The sequence below is a fragment of the Plecotus auritus genome (assembly GCF_963455305.1).
Source record: "Plecotus auritus genome assembly, chromosome: 3".
In the NCBI taxonomy this organism is placed as follows: Eukaryota; Metazoa; Chordata; class Mammalia; order Chiroptera; family Vespertilionidae; genus Plecotus; species Plecotus auritus.
In genome coordinates this window covers 113,700,964-113,724,646 of record NC_137772.1, presented here as the reverse complement: position 1 = coordinate 113,724,646, position 23,683 = coordinate 113,700,964, and the positions used below count along the sequence as shown (strand labels likewise).

At 41.3% G+C, this 23,683-nt stretch overlaps 1 protein-coding gene across 8 annotated transcripts in view; it reads right to left on the bottom strand.

Moving 5' to 3' along the window:
* Positions 1 to 9,900: 9,900 nt before the first annotated feature.
* The window catches only part of LOC308243371 (tubulin alpha-8 chain), a 68,485-nt gene continuing 54,702 nt past the window's right edge, over positions 9,901 to 23,683 (bottom strand). For 5 of the 8 annotated variants that reach the window (XM_080658671.1, XM_080658673.1, XM_080658674.1 and 2 more), the window contains 4 exons: positions 18,845 to 19,067; positions 17,272 to 17,420; positions 15,137 to 15,817; positions 9,901 to 12,524 (listed from right to left, as the gene is read on the bottom strand). In XM_080658671.1, the coding sequence (XP_080514797.1) occupies positions 12,231 to 12,524; positions 15,137 to 15,817; positions 17,272 to 17,420; positions 18,845 to 19,067 (1,347 nt within the window). In that variant the 3' untranslated portion in view covers positions 9,901 to 12,230. Of the gene's footprint in view, positions 12,525 to 15,136; positions 15,818 to 17,271; positions 17,421 to 18,844; positions 19,068 to 23,683 lie in introns of those variants that run through there. The other 3 variants (XM_080658678.1, XM_080658676.1, XM_080658672.1) reach the window with 2 other exon arrangements.

Sequence of the window (23,683 nt, the reverse complement as noted above, 5' to 3'; positions counted from 1 at the left end):
GTAAATGAGGTTTAATGTCAAATTCAGTGCCCTGGTTTATTAGGCTTAATGTCTTATTTCATTTTCTTCTTTCCTTTATTAATAACTAGCATCTATGCTAACAATGTGATTCAGGTTATGTATTTTTGACAGTGCTGTATCTGATATAGTGTGTTCTGTGCATCACTGTAGGGGCTATCTGATACCAGTTTGTCTTATCAGTGATGATAACTTTCATCACTTAGTTAAGGTGGCGTCTACCAAATTTCTCCATTGTAAAGGTTTTCTGCCCCCTTTTAATTAATAAGTAATCTGAGGGGAGATATCTTGAAAATGTTAAACATTTTTTAACCCATTTTTTAACCTTCCTGCATGAAAATTCCATTAAACTTCTGCACTAAGAGACTTGACCAAACTTGAATGTGGCTTCTAATAGCCTAAAGCCATATGCCTAGGATAAGACAACCTCCTTTTGAGTTTCACTTTGGAAAAGCTCAGGGCTTTCAAAATAGTTCTGACCAATACTTGACATTGCCCCCCCTGGCCTCCCTTTATTATTTTTTTAATCTTTATTGTTGAAAGTATTACATATGTCAACCCTTTATCCCTCATTAACCTCTTCTAGCCCATTCCCATCCCCCACCCCAGGCCTTCACCACCCTATTGTCTGTGTCCAGGGATTATGCATATATGCATACAAGTTCTTTGTTTTGATTTATTCCCACCGACCCACCCCTGCCTTCCCTCTGAGATTCTACAGTTTGTTCCATGTTTCTGTCTCTGGATCTATTTTGTTCATTAGTTTATTTTGTTCATTAGATTACATGTGAGATCATATGATACTTGTCTTTCTATGACTGGCTTATTTCACGTAACATAATACTCTCCAGGTCCCTTCATGCTGTCTCAAAGGGTAAGAGATCCTTCTTTTTTACTGCTGCATAGTATTCCATGGTGTAAATGTACCACAGCTTTTTGGCTGTCCTTTATAGCATTTCTAAAGAGAGCTCACCACTGTGACTTTCAGGATGTAGATATATCTCCTACAACTCAGGGTGTCTTTTTCAAGAATGTGAAAGCCATTCTTTTGAAATGCAATCATTGGGAAGAACAGAGCCTCTGTCTTCCAATCTCTGTGGGATGGAATCCTAACAGAGATTGCCAGTAGCAGATACAACTGGTCTAATCCCATTTATATTGACCAGACCTTTGTATTTAGTCCCTCTCCCTACACCTGAAATGCCCAGTCACATCAGTGCATATCAGAATGGAATTTGGGTTTTTCCTTTACTGTCAGTAGTTAAGTAAAATCTGTTTTCACTGCTTTAACTAATATCTGGCTTTGTTTATTTTTATCACCCAAAAAAACTTTAAGCTAGTGGATTTAACTTTCCCTAATGATTCTATTGTGGTTCTTCTGTGTTTATTAGTTGAAATTCTACTAAAAAAAGAAGAGCTTTCCTTTGTCCCCTTATATTTGCTTGTTTGTTTCTTCATATCATCATGGGCTTTATGTTTAATGTATACTGACACCATTAATTTTAATACTCAATTGGCCAATAAGAGCTCTGTCAGACAGGCAACTATGTCCTTATGACATATTCCCCATCATTTTCTGAGCTCTTCCTTACCTTATGGCACAAGATGTTTCAGGTTCATCTTGTACTTTTTCTGCCTCAGCCCTGAAATCAGCCAGTTCTCCAATGAGTCTTGGTTTCTTTTAGAGGAAAATGGTATTTAGAAACCAAGATGCAAGCACTGGATGTTCTCATTGCTACTGGAATGTCATTGCTTTTAGTTTTTTTTTTTTTTTTTTCCATTGCAGGGAAGAGGAGGAGGAAGGGGGAAGAGCAGGAAAGAAAAGGAAAAAAATAAAAAGGAGGGGTGAGGAGAGGAGAAGAAAGGAAGAAGAAAGTAGGGAGAACAAGAAGAGGAAAGGCAGAGAAGAAGGAGGAGAAGGAGTGGAAGAAAAAAAATAAGTTCATATTGAAGCCTCCAATTTTATATTATCCAGTACTAGAGGCCTGGTGCACAGATTCATGCATGGGTGGGGTCCCTCAGCCTGGCCTGCACCCTCTCACAATCTGGGACCCCTCGGGGGATGTAGCAGTGCCGAAGCAGCAGGCAGCCAGGGAGGAACCCCAGCCTGGTCTGGGCGCAGCTCTGCTGCCACTCATCCCGGCCCCACTGCATCTGCCGCCGCTGCCTGGTAGTGCTGCCTCCGCAGCTGTGCTCCCCAACCATGAGCCCGACCTCTGGCTGAGCAGTGCTCCCACTGTGGGAGCACAATGAACACTGGGGGGCAGCTCCTGTGTTGAGTGCGCAACATAGCGACCGGTCAACCAGTCGTTCTGGTCATTCGGTCATAAAGGTTGCTTAGGCTTTTAGATATATAGATTACAGGGTTCTTCTTTGCTCTATCCCATTCCATAATTGTATTCCTTCTCCCACAGTGAGAACCCTGGCTCCATAGTATCAATCTATTTCAATGCTCAATCTGACAACACACACACAATACTTTCAGAACAGCTACACCCATTCTCATACCAACAACAAAACTACTAAGTTTAAGATTTCTTTGCCACTGTTTTTATCTGTACAAAAGTAGATTTACAGCCCTGGTCACTGTAGCTTGGTTAATTGAAGCATTGTCTCACACACCGAAAGGTTTTGGGTTCAATTCCTAGTCAGGGCACATGCCTGGGTTGCAGGTTCAATCTGAGTTGGAGCACATGTGTAAGGCAGCTGATCAATGTTTCTCTCACACATCAATGTATCTCTCTCTCTCTCTCTCTTTCTCTCTTCACCCTTCTCTCTCTCTTTCTTTCTCTCTCTCTCCCCCTTGCCCTGTCTTAAAGAAAAACAAAGTAGGTTTACAGTTGCTCATATGGAAAATAATACAATAATAAAATAATGAACCCTATGTTTTGCATACTCACAATTATAAACCTACTTTTGTCCCACCCTATGTAGTCAAGTATTATATTTACTGCTGTGGATTAGATTATTTTTCTTCTACATAGTTATGGTATCCATTGGATATACAGTTCAATGTGTTTATTTCATGTAATGTAGTTTCAGGATGCAAAGGCATCCTAGGTGTCTCTGCTGTGGATAAAAGTACAGGAAAAATAGAATAAGATTACCATAAAAAATTACAAGGGTCTTTTGATCAAGGAAGGCATTGAGCATATGGTCCAAGAAACTGAGAAGTACAAAAGTGAATATGAGAAGCAGAGATACAGGGTATCTTCCAGAATTTGCTTGAATTTTATGCATTAAACATGAAAGCAATGGTTGAAGATTAGAAACTTCAAGGCTAGATCAAAGATGAGGACAAACAGAAGATTCTTGACAAGTATAATAAAGTCTTCAACTGGCTTAATAAAAATAAGACTAAAGAGAAGAATTTGAATATCAGCAGAAAGCCCTGGAGAAAATTTGCAACCTCATCATAATCAAGTTGTACCAGAGTATAAGAGACATGCCAGGAGGAATATCTGAGGCTTCTCTGGTGATGGAACTCCTGCATCTGGTGGTGCCTCTTATGGGCTCCCTTTAAAGAGATAAATTAAGCCAGCCTGAGTATAGATACCTCAGCAGTATTCCACAATAAAAATTGAAGGAGGCACATTTTTTAAAATTTCTTTATTGATTAAGGTATTACATACGTGTTGGAGGCAAATTTATAGCAAATTCAGTGATTATTTTAGAGTTGAGCTACTGTACTAAATTACTGGCATTCTCATTACTTGAATAGGGAATATATGACCAGGGGAAGGAAGTAACATTGCATTTTGTTAGCATTGTGTTGTAATTGAAAGATATGATGTACTAAATAAAAGCTGTATTTAAAATCAGTGTGGAAAAGCTTATTTAAAAAGAAAAAAAATGTTTGGTCAGACCAAGAGCAAAAAAATTAGTGGGTGGGGTCATTTGAATGAAGATGACAGAAAAAAGAATCAGTGAACTTAGATACTGAATAGAAATTATACAACATTAACAGCAGAAAAAAAAATTAACAAAACCTCAGTGACCTATCCTATCTAATAAAAGAGTAATATGCAAATTGACTATCACTCCAAGACACAAGATGGCCACCCCATGTGGTCAAAGATGGCTGCCCCAATGTGGACACAAGATGGCCACCACAAGATGGCCTGGAGGGGAGGGCAGTTGTGGGCAGTTAGGGGTGACCAGGCCAGCAGAGTAGGGCAATTGGGGAGACCAGGCCACGAAGGGAGGGCAGTTGGGGGGGACCCAGGCCTGCAGAGGAGGGCAGTTAGGGGTGACCAGGGCAGCAGAGGAGGGCAGTTGGGGGGGACCTAGGCCTGCAGGGGAGGGCAGTTGGGGAGACCAGGCCTGCAGGGGAGGGCAGTTGGAGGGACCAGGTCTGTAGGGGAGGGCAGTTGGGGGCGATCTGGCAAGCAGGAAGGGCAGTTAGGGGTGACTGGGCCAGCAGAGGAGGGCAGTAGGGGGAGACCAGGTCAGCAGGGGAGGGCAGTTGGGGGGCACCAGTACTGCAGAGGAGGGCAGTAGGGGGAGACCAGGTCAGCAGGGGAGGGCAGTTAGGGGGGCATGCCTGCAGGGGAGAACAGTCTGGGGGGACCAGGCTTGCAGGGGAGGGCAGTAGGGGGGGACAAGCCTGCAGTGAAGGACAGTTGGGGGGACTAGGCCTGCAGGGGAGTACTGGTAGGGGTGACCAGACTGGCAGGGGAGGGCAGTTAGGGGTGACCAGGCCAACAGGGGAGGGCAGTTAAAGGCAACTGGGCTGGCCAGGGAGCAGTTAGGTGTCAATCAGGCTGGCAGGGGATTGGTTAGGGATTGATCAGGCTGGCAGGCAGAAGCGGTTAGGGGCAATCAGGCAGAGGCAGGCGAGCAGTCCTGGATTGTGAGAGGGATCAGGCCTAAACGAGTGGTCGGACATCCCTCAAGGGGTCCCAGATTGGAGAGGGTGCAGGCTGGGCTGAGGGACACCCCCCCCGCAGTGCACGAATTTTGTGTGCCAGGCCTCTAGTGGTACTATAATAAAAGATGTAATATTTATGTCATCAAGTTCTAAAAAAAAGAGAAGAAAGTATGAGGCTGAAAAGTATTTGAAGATATGATGGCTGAAAATTTCAAAAATTTGGCAGAAGGCATAAACCTACATATTTAAGAATCTGGGTGGACTCTCAAGATAAGGCTAAAGAAATCTACATCAGTATATATCATAATCAAACTTCTAAAACCTAAAGGTAAAGAAAAAATCTTGAAAGCAGCAAGACATAAAAATGAGACCTTATCAATAAGGAGAAAGCAATTCAAAAAATGAAAGATTTCTTCTCAGACCAGAGGCCAAAAAGAAACGGTACAACATTTTCAAATGCTGAAAGAAAAGAGCTCTCTACCCAGAATTCTATTATCCAGTGAAAATGCCCTTCAAGAATAACAAGGATATCATGACATTCTCAGATGAAAGAAAACTAAGAGAATTTGTTTCCAGCAGAACTACTCATGAAAGAATGACTAATGGAAGTTCTTGAAATTGAAAGAAAATAATAAAAGAAAGAATTTTAGAACATCAGGGAAGAATAAAGAACAACAAATAATAATATAATAGGTAAACACACTAGATTTTCCTTTTTGAGTGTTCTAAAGTATCTTTGATGGTTGAAGTGAAAATTATAACATTATATAATGTGGTTCTCAAAGTATCTAGAAGAAATATTTAAGATAATTACATTATAAATGAGGGAGGGTAAAAATGACTTAAAGGAATATAAGGTTTCTATACGTCTCTTAAATTGTCAACACTAGTGGACTGTGATACCAATGTAATATAGTAACTACAGCAGCCTAAAGGACAGACCTAAGCCCTAACATACCAATAATTACTAAATGTAAATGGTCTAAATATGCTAATTAATAGACAATTGGCACAGTGGGTTTAAAATAAACCATGAACCAACTATATGTTGTCCTCAGAAAACTCTCTTCAAATATAATGATATAGGTAGGTTGTTAGTAAAACTGGAAAAATACTAGTAGGTGCCATGTAAACAACAATCAAAGAAAGCAGCAGTGGCTATATTAATATCAGAGTAGATTTCAGAGCAAAAAATTATGAGGGACAGAAAAGCATATTACATAATGATAAAAAGATCAACCCACCAAGAAGACATGGAAATCCTAAATGTGTATATACCAAAAGGTACAGATGCCAAATATGTGAAGCAAAAACTGACAGAACTAAAGGGAAAAAAGAGATAAACTCACATATATAGTTGGGGACTTCAATACCTTTCTCAATAAGTGATAGAACAGCTAAACAGGAAATCAGCAAGGATAATAGATACACAAGAATGCCATCAACCAACAGAATCTAATCAATATTTATAGAACACTTTCTGCAACAATAGCAGCATATATTCTTTTCAAGTGCACATGGAATATTTACCAAGATTGACTTTATCAGACCACTGGCACAACATATCAAAATTTGTGGGACAGAAAAAAACCAAGATGGCGGCATAGGTAAGCCCCTAAACTGCTGCCCCGCACAACAATTTCAAAACTACAACTAAAAGACAGAACGGACACCATCCAGAACCACAGGAAAGCTGGCTGAGTGGAAATTCTACAACTAGAAGGAAAGAGGAAAGCTCACAGAGAAGGAGCAGCAAAGGGCTGAGGTACGGAGACACGCGCACGCAGAGAAGAAGGGCGGCGGAGTGCCTGGCTGGCTTTCTCTGGTGGGAAGGGGAAGGAATCCCCCAACTGCACTGAACCCCAGTTCCGACTGCACTGAACCCCAGTTCCGGGCGAAACCCTATGGACCCAGGCTCATACAGGGGGAGTCTGGACTTTCAGGTAGAGAGAAAGGCACACGGAGACTCGGAGACTCGGGGGAGCCGCGATGGCAGGAGTCTGGAGACGCAAGTGCGCACAAAGACTGACTGTGGAGGTTACCACAGGCTATCCCTAGCGGAAGGGTGTCGGAAGCTCCTGACTGCACTGAACCCCAGTTCCGACTGCACTGAACCGCAGTTCCGGGCAAGCCCCTGGGGACCCACGCTCTTACGGGGGAAATCTGTACTGTCAGGCGGAAACTCGGGAATCGTGGAAGGCAGAGGTCTGGAGACTCGCCCGCAAGGGCAGGGCTGATGGGAAGCCAAGACTGTCTGCTCCACCCTGAGACTCTACCCCTTCCAAGCTGAGCACAGAGGCTTTTGCAATCTGGCAAGGCTAACCCTATAAGGCTGTCTCCAGCACTGAAAATCTCCCAGAGTAGACACAGCTGATCCTCACAGCCAACTGGCCTGCAGGTCAATTCCTCCCAGTGATACCAACAACAATCAAGACTTAACTACAACAAGGCTGTACACACAGTCCACCAAGGGGTGCACCAAGAGTGTCCACCTCAGGTTAACTGGGGAGGCCGACTCACTGGGTCATATAGGAAACCTAGCACACAAAGCTACCCTACGAACTCAGGAAAGCAGTGAAAAATGGGGAGACGAAGAAACTGATCACAAACAAAAGAAATGAAGGAAAACAAATGACTGGATATAGAGTTCAAAACCACGGTTATAAAGCTTTTCAAGAATATTCTAGAAAAGGCTGATAAATATAATGAGACCCTCGAAGATATGAAAAAAGGACCAACTAGAAATTAAACATACACTGACTGAAATAAAAAATATTATACTGAGACCCAACAGCAGACTAGAGGAAAGCAAGAATCAAGTCAAAGATTTGAAATACTAAGAAGCAAAAAACACTCAACCAGAAAAACAAAAAGAAAAAAGAATCCAAAAATATGAAGATAGTGTAAGGAGCCTCTGGGACAACTTCAAGCGTACCAACATCAGAATTATGGGGGTGCCAGAAGAAGAGAGAGAGCAAGATATTGAAAACCTATTGGAAGAAATAATGACAGAAAACTTCCCCGACCTGGTGAAAGAAATAGACTTACAAGTCCAGGAAGCGCACAGAACCCCAAACAAAAGGAATCCAAAGAAGACCACACCAAGACACATCATAATTAAAATGCCAAGAGCAAAAGATAAAGAATATTAAAATCAGCAAGAGAAAAACAGTTAGTTACCTACATGGGAGCACCCATACGATTGTCAGCTGATTTCTCAACAGAAACTATGCAGGCCAGATGGGAGTGGCAAGAAATATTCAAAGTGATGAATAGCAAGAACCTACAACCAAGACTACTCTACCCAGCAAAGCTATTATTCAGAATGGAAGGTCAGATAAAGAGCTTCACAGATAAGAAAAAGCTAAAGGAGTTCATTACTGCCAAACCAGTATTATATGAAATGCTGAAAGGTATTCTTTAAGAAGAGGAAGAAGAAACAAGTAAAGATAAAAATTATGAACAACAAATACATATCTATGAACAAGTGAACCTAAAAACCAAGTGAATTAAAAATCTGAGGAACAGAATAAACTGGTGAATATAATAGAATCAGGGACATAGAAAGGGAGTGGACTGATAATTCTCAGGGGAAAGAGGTATGGGGGGTGCAGGAAGAGACTGGACAAAAATCGTACACCTATGGATGAGGACAGTCGGGGGGAGGTAAGGGCAAAGGGTGGGGTGGGAACCGGGTGGAGGGGAGCTATGGGGGGAAAAAGGAGAAACAATTGTAATAATCTGAACAATAAAGATTTATTAAATTAAAAAAAATTGTGGGACATAGTTAAAGCAGTACTGAGAAAGAAATTTACAGCACTAAACATCTACATTAGAAAAGAAGTCTCAAATCGGTAATCTAAACTCTAAGCATAAGAAATTAGAAAAAAAGCAAAGTAAACCCAAAGCAAGCAGAAGGAAGGAATTAATAAAGAGTATAAATCAATGAGATTGAAAACTGATACACAAAGAAGAAAAATCAATGAAATTGAAAGCTTATTATTTGGAAAGATCAATAAAATTGACAAACTTCCAGCAAGACTGACAAAGAAAAAAAGCAAGAAAATACAAATAAACAAGTATCAGGAATTAAACAGGAATATTACTAGGACCCTGCAGACACAAAAGCATAATATGAGAATACTATAAACCCAAACACATAAGTTTGATAATTTATTGCAACTGGACCAACTTCTTGAATAGCACAAACTGCCATAGCTCACCAATATGAAAGAGATCATTTACATAATACTCTCACTTTTAAAGAAATTGAACTGTTAATTTGTAAAACTCCCAATAAAGAAATATGCAGGCCCAGTTGGTTTCACTGTAGAATTCTGCCAAATGTTTTAAGAATTAACATTAATTGTACACTTCCAGAAATAGGAGAGAGACCACTTCCCACCTCATTTTATAAGACCAGTATTATCTTTCTTTAAAATATATTTTTATTGATTTCAGAGAGGGAGAGAGAGATAGAAACATCAATGATGAGAATCACTGATTGGCTGTCTCCTGCACGACCCACACTGGGGATCGAGCCCGCAACCCAGGCATGTGCCCTTGGCTGGAATAGAACCCGAGACCCTTCAGTCCGCAGGCCGACGCTCTACTCACTGAGCCAAACCGGCTAGGGCAGACCAGTATTATCTTGATGCCAAATCAGACACAGTACAAATAAAACTGCAGACCAACATCCCTCATGAATGTCGATGCAAAATTCTTCACAAAATATTAGCAAATAGAATTCAGCAATGTATAAGACAAATTCTACACCTTGACCAAGTATGGTTTTATTCCAGGAATCAAAGATTGGTTCCCTTTCAAAAATCAATTTAATCCACCATTTCATTCTATTTTTCTCAGGGTTTCCAAAGAATATCGAATAGAAACATTTAGGAAAAGTTAACAATTAATAAGGTATCCATTTAATGGATATGGACCTACTATGGGCCCAACCCTGGATATCTTTTTTTTTTTTTTAAATATATTTTATTGATTTTTTACAGAGAGGAAGGAAAGGGATAGAGAGTTAGAAACATCGATGAGAGAGAAACATCGATCAGCTGCCTCCTGCACACCCCCCACTGGGGATGTGCCTGCAACCAAGTTACGTGCCCTTGACCGGAATCGAACCTGGGACCCCTCAGTCCCCAGGCCGACGCTCTATCCACTGAGCCAAACCGGTTTTGGCAACCCTGGATATCTTATCAGTAGTTTAGAGTCATCTTGATATTTTCTAAAATCCTGCTAGAGCTGCCAACTTCAGAGAAGAGATGCAATAACTTGTCCTCCCCTATGTAAATGATATACACTTTTGCTTTTCCCCCATCCATTATTTTATGAGGCACTAAGTGTAGGGTAGACAAGAGAATAGAATTGGTGGTCCATTTCTTACACAAACTCTAAATCTCAGGTTCTTCATTTGTAAAATGAGAATATCCATTTGAGACTGTTGGGAGAAGTAGAGATAAGGTATGTATATATATAAACTATAGTCGATATTCTACTTAAAACCTTTCAATGCTTCTGTGTATACTAGTACTTGTTCCACATATGTGTTTTTTGCCCTATGGGCAGCATCCCCTGACTCCAGAACTCCCCATGATGGCTCTTTTCTTTATTCAGGTCTCCATGAGGCCTTTTCTGACAACCCAGTATAAAAGAGTACAATGGAACCTTGGTTCTGAAACTTACTTGTTCCAGAAGGCTGTTGGAGAAGCAATTTGTTTGAAAACCAAATCATTTTTTTCCCATTAGAAATAATGTAAATTGAATTAATTCGTACCAGACCCCCAAATGATTCCTTCTTTTAACCTTTCTTATATACATGTCTAATGCACTGTTTAATCTATAAATAAACACTTTTTAAAAAGGACATGAAATGTAAATGAACATTTAACAAAAAGGAAATGAAATGTACAGTAAAAATTATTTAAAAGTAATAAGTAGCAACAAAAGCAAAATAACCTATGAAAATGCCCTAACCAGTTTGGCTCAGTGGATAGAGCATCAGCCTGTAGACTGAAGGGTCCCAGGTTCAATTCTGGTCAAGGGCATGTACCTTGGTTGCGGGCACATCCCCATTAGGGGGCGTGCAGGAGGCAGCTGATCGATGTTTCTCATCGATGTTTCTAATTCTCTATTCCTCTCCCTTCTTCTCTGTAAAAAAATCAATAAAATATATTTTAAAAAATAATAACCTATGAAAATATTCACAGCACAATTTCCTGAGATGTTTATAACATGAGGTTTAGTGGTAAACTGACTCATATGCATGCATTCTCTCCTTTGTCACCTGAGAGACTTGTGACTAATCATTCAGGCATCAGCACAGAAGGGTTATCAGGTTGAGAAGCAAATTGTTCAAGATGAGAGAGAGTCTGGAACTGAGGTTTGACTGTATTCCCCTAGGCATTCTCACCACTGTTGGTTTACTTCATATCACTTAACACTATCTGAAATTATCTCATTCCTTCCTTTGTGTGATTATGTAGGCAGGAGATGTGTCTGTCTTGTTTCTCACTGATTCGCCAGTTCTTAAATAGTGTCACTCCCTTCCTAATGCCCAGATCTTTCCTTTCCCTAGTGTTTTACCATTCCCTAACCAACAGGCTGTGTTTCAAGGTGAACATAGCCTGTGGGAAAGCATGGGACTTGGTTAGAAAGTCTGTAAAGAGGAAACTCTGAAAGGTCAGAACCTCCTGGGGGAGTTGGCTGAAGGCAATCACCCCTGCCTTAATCTTTCCAAACAAGTCTGTATACACAGGAGCCCCCAGGTGTTTACTGGAATCTTTATGCTTAATCTTTAGACATCCTTGCTTAAACACTACAGATGCATGTCTTCTCAAGGATACTTACCTTGCTGATAGTATCTAATAGTTAATTTTAGTTCAAGCTGTTATTACAATAAAAGCCTAAGGAGACAGGTGAATGGGGCTGCTTGGTTTCTCTAGCCAGGCACTCCCTTAGCCCTCTCTTTCACAGAAACATGTGTCAGAGTAATCATTCATCTGTCGCTCAGGGTCTGCTGGTTAGCCCTGGCAATAACCTATTCCAGAATTCAAAATTCTGATCAGACCTCACCACATGTGTAAGTGGGCTTCACCTTAACCCAGAAACAATGACTCTCATTTTCTGTAATGACACAAAGCTGCTTTTACCCAAGGGAGGATCTGATGGAGCACAGCATCCATTTTCAGCCCAGTCATCCCACATGTACTGGTGTCAGACAGAGATCAGGTTGGAGCTGGGAGTGTCATCTATGACTCTTAGAATAGTTACATGTGCTTGGAGTGAAGCAGCAAAAATAAAGAGGCACAGCCATGAGGAACATGTATATTTAAAATTCCTCCCCTTCATTTTCTTCTTCAAATGAATCAGTCCCCACTTCTTCATAATCTTTCTCTAGGGCAGCTAGGTCCTCCCTGGCTTCAGAAAATTCTCCTTCTTCCATTCCCTCTCCAACATACCAATGGACAAATGCCCGCTTGGCGTACATGAGGTCAAACTTGTGGTCAAGGCGGGCCCAGGCCTCTGCAATCGCTGTGGTGTTGCTCAACATGCAGACAGCCCGCTGGACTTTGGCCAGGTCCCCTCCTGGCACCACAGTGGGTGGCTGGTAGTTGATGCCCACCTGGAGAACAGAGAAAGAGGAAGAACAACAAAAGAAGATGCAGGGTAGCCAAAGGGTGACTTGAGATGAGGCAACTTTCATCACATGGTGTGGGACTAGGACTCAGGCACAGGCATGAGAGTGGGACTACAAGGCTAGGGGTTAAAAGAGGGGAGCAGGAGGTTGGGAAGCAGGGAGGTAGAGAGAAAGGTAAATGCTGAGAAGAAAGTAAAAGTGAGTAGGATTGGGTACAGGCAAATTCAAGAAGAAGGACTAGAGAATCTAAAGACTGATAAAGACAAAAAGGAGAACAGGGCTGGTAATAGAGATGTTTGTGGGGAGATTCAAGTAGACAAATGAGGGTAATGAATGAGATTGTCAAGGGGGAGGTGTATAATAGTAGTACATGTTTATCTTTAAAATGGAAATAGGTTCCCTTTTAGAGGCAAATTAATTTCTAGACTTGAAGTTATTATGAAGTTTATTCTTTCTCAAATGGTCATTTGAAGTTCCTCTTAGTTATGCTGTCAATAAATTTAGGGAAGTTCCTCTGCCAAGGGTGAAGGGTTATTTAAAAGGTCATAGAGATATTCCAGAGCAATAAATAAAAAGATCCAAAAGGCCTGGCAATGAAGTTAGTGTTAATCAAGCCTTGTATCTCTAAGAAGTGGGACTTCTTAGAAGAAAAGCAAGGATTCCAAGCAAAGAAAGTTAGTTAAAAACTCTTGCCTGGACAAATCTACTTCTCAATTCTGGTAGCATGGCAGGGTCCACCAACAAATCCAGCTCAATCTTATGGTGGGACTACTATGCTAGAAATCTTTCTTTTCCTTACATACATATCAAACCAAAGCCAAGCCTAGGAACTGTAGAAACCTGGAAGAAATCTAAAGTGACAAACTGTGATAATACTTATGGACTGAGATTCATGGTGCCACCCGAAAAATACCTCTTCTACCCAGGCCACCATGCATTAATTGCCAATCTCTTAAATTCATAGCTTTAAAATAAATACATGACTTATTGAGAGGTGGAGGTGGGAGTGGCAGCAGGCTATGCAGGTAAGGTGGTTAACCCATTAAATGGGTTCACAAAGGTCATTTTACCATTCCTCTTAGATAAAAGTGGTATCTTGGTGATAAAGGTGATGCTAAGACAGGAGTAAATACCAAAAATAAGAATGGGAAAGGCAATGAATATGAATTCAGCCACATTACATAATTTGCTAGATCTGTCCCTGACCAGCAAAAACTTGTTGCCTAGAGCTATCTCTCTTTTTTGAACCATAGTATTCCTTGACCTAAACCAAGTGGAGACAAGCACCGTTGAGAAGGATGAAAGAGGAGGAAGTTCAACAACAACTTTCCCATAGCCTGTACTTTTCTGAAAAGCAGATCAAGTTGATGGCACTATCTTATCTTTCTGGACATGACCCCAAAGCTTCAGTTTAAAATAAAGTAGAGAATGGGAGGGGGTCTTCCTTTTGTTAATTTCCCCATCACCGTCACATCTCATTTTTTCTACCTTCTTCTTATTAGCATGTTTTATTGTTTCCATTTGAAATAGGAAAAAAAGAAGTGCATTCTTTTGAAGAGTGTGACTGTTTTCATAAGAATAACCAGAACTGACACACAAAATAGGCAGAATCTAGAAAAAAAAAAGATTATGTATGTAGCTATGAGTAGGGCAATGAGGAAGAATGTTACAATTCCTTACTCAGCAGATCAGCTAGATCAGAGTTTCATAGGCCAAATAGGTCAGCCAAGAGGCTGGCACATGGTGCCTTGTTTTTGTAAGTCCCACCAGGGAAAAACTGAGATATGTTCATCACTATCTCCAATCTGGTGCTCAGTAAACCTCTGAATTATTAAAGGCCTGGGTGGTACTAATTAATATAAATGGTGGTAGTTATTTTGCTGGTGGGATCTCTTTAAAGACCATGGAACACAGGACAAAGTGATCAACTAGTTCACATGTTAAGAGCCAGCTGCATGCCCTGCTAGTGCAACTCAAATGGTGGTTTTATCACTATTCAGTGTTTAGCACTTTATCCAGGGGTCTTCCCTGGATATTCCACATCTCCACAAGAATATTTAATTTTTCACAATAAATTAGGAGAACACATCTTTTGTTAAGTGGAGGGAATTACACCTCTTTGGCAACTTTAATAATTTGGTTATCTCCATTTTCTAATATACTGTCAAATCACAACTACTCTACTCCTTTATCCTGTTCATATCATTTGCCCACACATGTTCTTTCTAGCCTGTCCACTCCTCCCTATAAAAGAAACACCCTTTTCTGCCTGACCTTTGAGATGCTTGTAGATCTTAGGGTAGAAGCTGTAGAAGTCTTCTCCCTATTTCAATAGTGCCCCTCCCATTCTTTTACTAATCCTTTATAATAAATTCCCCCCTTACCTATACAAATGAAATGAGTGAGTGAATGAATTTAATTAATGGTACAGTTGGCTTAAGCCCCTCTTCCCATATCATTCCAATAAAGCCTCAAATGTCCATGGAATTGTGTATCTGTCCAAGACTCTGGAGTTTATACATCCTTCTCCCCCATCCTTGGTAATCTACCTCTACTTCTCTAGTTGTCTAACTCCTCCCTGTGTCATCAGCTCTCACCTTGAAGCCAGTGGGACACCAGTCTACAAACTGGATGGTCCTCTTGGTTTTGATGGCAGCAATAGCGACATTCACATCCTTGGGCACCACATCCCCACGGTAGAGCATGCAGCAGGCCATGTACTTGCCATGTCTTGGGTCACACTTCACCATCTGGCTATTGGGCTCAAAGCAGGAGCTGGTTATCTCAGCCACAGAGAGTTGTTCATGATAGGCTTTCTCAGCAGAGATGATGGGTGCATAGGTGACCAGTGGGAAGTGGATGCGGGGGTAGGGCACCAGGTTGGTCTGGAACTCAGTGAGGTCCACATTGAGGGCCCCGTCAAAGCGGAGAGAAGCAGTGATGGAGGATACAATCTGGCTGATAAGGCGGTTGAGGTTGGTATAGGTGGGGCGCTCAATGTCTAGGTTCCTGCGGCAGATGTCATAGATGGCTTCATTATCTACCATGAAAGCACAATCTGAATGTTCCAGTGTGGTGTGGGTGGTTAAGATGGAGTTATAGGGCTCGACCACTGCAGTGGAGACCTGGGGGGCTGGGTAGATAGCAAACTCTAGCTTGGACTTCTTGCCATAATCCAGGGAGAGGCGTTCCATCAGTAGAGAAGTGAAGCCAGAGCCAGTGCCCCCACCAAAACTATGGAAGATCAGGAAGCCCTGCAAGCCAGAGCAGGCATCTGTCTTGAGAGAGTAAGACATGAGAAGAAACCATGAAGACAAGTTTCTAAGAATACCCTAATGCGGACAAAGGCAGGCAATCCTTCTGTCTGCCCCACTACATCCCTCAACAGTTTTATATGGGTGAAATCAAGCAGCCTTGAAGGAATAAGGAAACACAAAGGAGTTGGATTGACCTTGGGAGGGCTAGCTAAAATATGGGGCAGCAAACTATACATGCATATGCCTCTATGTACATGAGCATTTCAATCCAGTGGCTTTGTGGAACCAGGAATGAAAGTTTCAGAACAACAGTAGTTAATGACTATGCCCTTTGAAAGCCCCCAATTCTTCACCCACTTCCCCTGCCTTCATCATTTGATTTTGTGGAAACTGCTGACCTATAGATCTCAGCCCAACCTGGGAAGGTGGCTCAGGAAACAATTTCAGAAATATAAATGGAGTCAGAGAACCTGAGTTTTAATATCAATTTGACATTTTCCAGTTGTACAAATTTAAGCAAGTTATGGAACCTCTTCAGACTTCTGTTGCTTCTTGGTTAAATTGTGCCAATAAAAAATACACTCATATCATAAGGTTATTGTGATCATTAAGTGAAATAGCATAATATGCTGAACAAGGACTTGACATGCAGTAAGCACCCAATGTCAGTACCTATCAGAATGAAGAGATTTCATAGATTCACAGGGTGTAATCTATGATCATTCAATCCAGTGGTTATGAACTTTTGGGGATCAGACAGTTTTGAGACTAATGACCACTATAACCCCTTTTCTAAACTGAAAGGGTGAGCACATAAAAAATTTGGCATTCTTAGCTCTCAAGAACCCCTCATCAAGTTTCCCCTTTTTCATTAGGCAGATAAGGAAATGAGGGCTCAAGCAGATGTGACCACCCTACAACTAGAGCTTTCTAGTCAAACCAACCTGGTTTAAATTCTAAATGTGCCATTTTCTAGCTGTGTGGCCTGAGCCAATTTTTTTAACCACCCTGGCCCTCATTTCTTCACTTGTAAAGTACAGGGAAGTGACCTCCTTCATATCATTATTAAAGGGATTAAATTAAGGAATATATTTAATAAACATTCATAATGGCATTTGTAAGTACTGAAATATATCAACAATCACTTCCTGTCCTCTCTTCCAAGTTTAATGCTTTGTTAACTTATGCTTCCCACAAGCAAAGAATTTAGCCTTCCTCATGCCTGAAGTTTTCCCCAGACACTACCACAGAGTATCAATAAATATTAATAGGGCATCAGCTTGTAGCATAGTCCATGATGTCCAGGTAGAAGAAAGGGCACCATCCCTGTGAATGCTTCTTACAGAACATAAGCAGAAATTCCCAAATCTTAGGAGTTCTATCCTATAGCCTACAGGCACATGCCTCTACCCACTCTGCTCAGAGAGGTATGAGTCTAAGCCTATCCACTGTAGCCTGCCCTTATTAACACTTACCAACTTCCTTATGCGGTCCAGCACCAGGTCAATGCTCTCCTTGCCCACTGTGTAGTGGCCCCGGGCATAGTTGTTAGCTGCATCCTCCTTTCCTGTGATCAGCTGCTCTGGATGGAAGAGCTGGCGGTAGGTTCCTGCCCGAACCTCATCTACCAAGAGAGGGGGACCATTGGGTCTTACTATCTCCTTTCCCATTAGAATATCTTATAACACCCTTCTGGGTCTTCACTTCCCTACTGTAAAACTCTACAAAGGTGAATCCAGACAACCTTGTAACAAACGTGCAAAAGGCTAAGATAAGTCTAAAGTGACATAGGCACTAAAAGAACCAGAAGCCAGTGACTCCAGCAGGTGATGAGAAGCCTGCTGCTCTCCTGGCTACAACTTAAAAAAGCCTTAACTTTACAAAGCTCACTGAATACTAAAGTTGATTGCTACTCCTTCCATCTACCTTGATCCCTCAAGGCTTCCCTCTTATTTTTTCTTTCATGCTGCAAAGTTATTTCAAAACTTAACCTGATTTCACTTGCATTAAAATGTTCTAGAGACAGAGAAAGATTCAGGGTGATCTGCCCATTTCCTAGTCTCTCCCAGGAATAGTTCCCCATCACTTCCACCTCAAGGTGGTAATAATATATATCAGGCATTAGAGATACTTTAGAATGAAAGGTTCTAGAGGAGCAGGAGCCCTGGAAAGGCTGTCAAGAGGACTCTGCTCACCTCTAAGGGTCCACACGAAATGGGCACATAGCCAATTAGAGGCACCAGGTCCCAACCGCACCCCTTCTTCTCTTCAGGGGTCTCCTACTCCCCTAAAGAAAGCAACCATTTGCATGGTGGCCTGTAAGGGTAATCTGCACTTTTTGTATTTGTACAAAGTTCTCAAGGGCAGAAGTACCTGGAGTCAGCTGTGCCTAGAAATTAGTGGTCAGGCCATATAGACATTTGCCCAGACATCTTTGTGAAGCTTATCCATTCCTTGATTGTTGACCCAGCTTGGAGCTGAGGAAATCCAGATCCAGGGAAATGGTGCTTGAAGGGGTGAACTCAGGGAGAGACCTGAATTTCTGTTTTCTAAGATTTAAGTGAAGTTCATGCTTCTATAGCCACCTCTGGCTATAAGAAAAATGCCTGCTATTATTCCATTTTGTGTGCCAGATACTGCAAGCTTATATCAAACCCATGAGAATAGGTTGAAATTATTATAGAATCAGAAACCTCGAGAAACTGGCTATTTGGGGCCTTCCTATAATACCTAAAATCATTTGTATTTTTTAGCCTTAGTATATTATAAACAATTTGGACAATTTAATCTGTCTCCATAGGTTTAAGCAGAGAGCATTTTATTTGCAGTTAAGGTAGAGCTGTGATGGGAGAGCAAAGAGTCCTGGTCCCCATTGTGAGTTCCCAAATTATGGACAATTCAAGGAGCTGACAGACATCACGGGGAGCAGAAGGGCTCTAGATGAGCCACCCCCACCTTCCAGTTGAAGATTCTGCTTCCTTAGACTCATGGACAAAGACTCACAGTCTCATGTTGCTTTCTGTGGGGAGGGACTTAGTCCATACTCACCTACAACAGTGGGCTCCAGGTCTACCATGACAGCCCGGGGCACATGCTTCCCATTGCCAGTCTCACTAAAAAAGGTGGTGAATGAGTCGTCGTCATTGATCTTGCTGGCCTGGGCACCAAAGGTGCCATCTGCCTGAATTCCGTGTTCCAGGCAGAAAAGCTCCCAGCAGGCATTGCCAATCTGAACTCCCGCTTGACCCACATGGACTGATATGCATTCCCTCTGTGGGGAGAGTGCAGAATCACAGTCAGAGAGCCCTAGGACCTAGCCATGTCTCTGTCCTGTATCTCTCACATCTGAGTACTTATCTCTCCCGGCATTCACCTCTCAGGATGTCTATCCCCTAGCCATGCCATCCCAGAACCAGGGTTTGAGGTCTCAGGTGTCTGAGGGCCATTGCATGGGGACTAAGAATTAGCTCTGAAGAACCACCATTTTGTGGTTTGCTCTAAAGGTTGCTTTCCAAGGTTAATTCTTTGTAGCAAGGAAAGGAAAAAGGGGGCAGCTGCACAAATGAAACAAGGGACTAATTCTAAACCATGAGACTTCTGTGCTGATGAAAGAGGTCAAAGATCAAACCAGTGATAACAGTAAAAATTACCCCTAAATTCACTACCATATACAGTGGTAGCATTCATATTTGTGTCCAGACCCTGACTTTCCTAGACAGCAGGCACACACATGCATGCACACACACAGAGTCTCAAAATATCATAGAGCAGATAAACATTCATGGAAGGAGTATACTTTGGAAGTATGTATCATGGGTACAATTAGTATTCTGATCGCAAACATAGGAATAAGAAAGTGTTGGTCCTTAAAGGGTCTGAACAGAAACTCTGGCACCAAAGACTCTAGTCCTGCACTGTCCACTGCAGTGGCTCCCAGCCGCTGTGGCTATTGAGCACCTGAAATGCAGCTCATCCAAACTGACATGTTATAAATGTCAAACATACACTGGGTTTCAAAACTTATTATGAAAAAGAAGGCAAAATATATCATTCATAATTTTATATTAATTTCATGTTAAAATCTGTTGGGTATTTTAATTCATTGTATTTTATTTTATTTTTAAATAAAGGGTTGGTACATCAGCAAGGGAGAATTGGGAGTATATTAATTAGACTCTTCCTGAACTCTGAGAAGTTAGAAAATTTCTTTGTAGCCACCACAACCTATTTCCTTGCCTATGTCTGGCCAAGTGTTAAATAAAGCTGATCTTTAGAGTGCTCTTACCTCTTACCTCTGTGTTACTCTGATGTGAAGCCGCAATTACCTAATTGTCCTAGCACCAACAGCTTAGGAGGGTTATTTTGAGGGGGAGGAAGGGGAGAATGAGTGTGTGAGTATGTGAATGTGTGTGAAAAGAAACCAACCATGGGGTTTTTCTGGGAGGAGGGCTTCATTTCCCCTATCACAACCCATCCACCTGTGGGGAAGCAGTGACCAGTACAAGATGACTCTGTGCCTATGACTCCCGCCAGAGCCCAGCAGGAAATCATGTGCCTGATCTGTGAGTTTCTATTCTTATCCATGACTCTACCCGATATTTTCCATCTCTGGGTAACCCAAGTCAGACACAGAGCCTCCAGAGCACGTGGTTGGGCATGGAAACACATTGAGTACAGGTCAGAGTATAGGACTCCTGGAAACTTGGAATTTCTCCAGAGATGGGAGCAGAGCATCTACTCTGAGTAACATCTCAAAGGGTCAGAGATTATCGGGACACATTGCTCCCTAATTAAATTTTCCAACTAAACACCAACTCTGTACATGTCTCTGTGCCCTTGCCTTTGGGGAGGCTAGAGTACAGGTATTCACAGCAGCCAATAGATAACACAGCCAAGCTGGGACTACAACCCAGCTGCTTTTCCATGACCCTGGTGTCCAGAGTAAGGCTTCACTCACAAAGTTTCCCACACTCCCATGTTTGAATCTTGTTGTATTAATTATTTGCTATGTTGTGTGACCTTGGCTGAGTTACTTAACCTCCCCTTGTCTGAAAATAATAAGTTAGCCATGGTTATTGTTGTCATCTTTACCAACATCAATTTCATTATTCCACCTTATAACTTTATTTTCTACCTGGAAGAGATACAAGTAGAAAGATAGAGACTTCAGGTCCCCATTCCACTCACTTTTATTGGTAAGTCTATTTTTTTGCCTTCATATTAGGACTCAATTCTGGCCTAACACCAGTGTACCACAACCCAGGAACTAACCACAACCAGCACATTATCGACCAAACTAAATTTTCACATCCAGCATGCAGCCGTGGCTTCCTAAGGAGGTATCTAAAGCTGAGGGGATGTTGGAAAAGTCTAAAAGAAGCCTCATTCTTCATTCTAGGTGACCACATCCTCTGTGGTCCTGACCCTCAGCTTGCAGAGCCTTGCCCCCTCAGCCATCATCACACTCCAATCATCCTCCAGGCCTGCCTGTGCAGCTAGCTGCTTGATCTCTGGTCAGTCCTCCCTTCTGAACTCCCTGGGCCATTTTGACAAGATGCAGGGATACTTAAAGAAGGTGAAAGGTCATAAGGGAAAGAGTGAAAAGATCTTAGGGACCTGAAAACCACAAACATAGTGATATTAATGTTCTGGTCTCTTTTGATACACCTTTTAGTCTTATACTAATAAATATGCCAGTTGTCACTGACAAAATCTCTCTCTCTCTCTCTCTCTCTCTCTCTCTCTCTCTCTCTCACACACACACACACACACACACACACACACACACACACAAGAGTGTCAGTTAATCAATGTAGAAGGAATAATATTAAGAAATATTGCCAGGCCCTGGCTGGACAGCTCAGTTAGTTAAAGCATTGACCCAATATGCCAAGATTGTGAGTTCGATTCCCAGTCAGGGCACATACAAGAAGCAACCAATGAATGCATAAATAAGTAAAACAGCCCAATTGGTGTGGCTCAACGGTTGAACATTGAACCATGAACCTAGAAGTTACAGTTCAAGTCCAGGTCAGGGCACATGCCTGGGTTTTAGGCTCAATCCCCAGTAGGGGACATGCAGGAGGCAGCCAAACGATGATTCTCTCTCATCATTGATGTTTCTATCTCTCTATCCTTCTCCCTTCCTCTCTATGAAATCGATAAAAACATATTTTTTAAAAGTGAAACAACAAATCAATGTTTCTCCCTTCCTCTCTCTCTAAAATCAACCAATAAACAAAAATTTTTAAATTAAAAAAGAAATATTGCCATATTACAAATGTTTCTAATTACATAATTGATTTGAACAAGGATGCCAACACCATGAAGTGAAAGGTTGATGGGGAGCTGTATATTCGTAGTGCTAAAGAATCACTTTTACTTACAGGTCACAATGGGTAAAAGAAACCACAATGGTCACCAGCCTAGTGCTGGGGTCAATATTAACACTACTAATAATGAGAAAACTAAACATTAAGTAACTCCTGATGTGATACAACATGAAAAACACAGCACCACCCACAAGTAATTCTTGTCAGATATACTCAGTCTTTAATCCATTAAACCCTTGGATTTAGCTTCCATTTAATAGAAAATACAGGAATCAGAGCCATAAGTGACATTATGAGAAAACAATAAAATTAATCCAGAAAGTGGGACATTCTACATGGCAATTGATCCAATCTTTTTAATTCAGAAAAATAAAGGTGATATCAAAAAAAACTTATGAAGCAAAATATCTACATCTACATGTATGCAACCTTTGAATTCTGGTTTGAACAAATCAAAATATTTGGGAGACAAATAGAGAAATTGATTAATTTTGTTAAGCATGACAATGAAAATACAGTTCAGTAAAAAGTCCTTATTTTTTTGAGTCATTTTTTAAGCATTTGAGGTAAAATGTCATCATATCTATATGTTACTTTAAAATTCTTCAACAAACACAACAGGTAAATATAGCAGAAATATAATTATTATTAAATATAGATAATAATGGGTGGCATTATACTACTATATTTTTCTGAAGTTTTCAAATTTTTCAAAAATAAAAACATTAAAGAAAAGAAATAGAGGAGGAGCAGGGGTAGGAATCCTACTCATCATAATTACCTTATTCTTAAGGTTCTTCCTGTCCCATTTCACTTAGTCATTTATTCAACTAACATTTGCCAGGGCAAATAAGAATTTTAATGTTACACAAAGAAATCACAAATGACATTAAAACTTGCATGAGCATGCATAGAGCACTAAGATGGGAACACCTGCTCAGCATTCCAACTTGACACACACAAGGAGCAGTCCAAGGCTCCTCCATGTCGCTCCTCCAGCTCAGGCACTGGGCTGGCCCTATCCAATCACTTAGCCTCATCACCCTCACCATCCTCCTGTTATAGAGGATATATGACATTTTATGCTAACCAACAAAATAAACTTCTTGATTAAATAACATATAATGAACAATGCTTCTTCCCAAATTAGGGAATAAGATGTATGCCTTAAAACAAAGGCTCGGTTTGTCATACATCGCTAACAGCATTTTAAGCATATTACAGGAATTAGCCTCAGTGAAGGAGGCTGATTCCAGCAACCGGACATTCTGGCTCCAGGAGACTTAGTGACTCTCAACCACAAAAACTGAACCTCCGCTTGACCAGTTTCGATATAATCATTGGAATGGACTGCGCTGACTTACGGGTAGAGAACTTTCAACCCCCCTTCCCCATTTCTTTGTTCTGCTTTCCCTCTCCCTCCTGATAAAAATCCCTGCCTGCACTGAGATGTTAAGATGGGCTTTGGGATGAGAATCCCCCATCTTCTCAGATGGCCAGCACTTGAATAAACTACTTTCCTTCTCATAAGCACCTGTCTCATGAATTTGGCTTT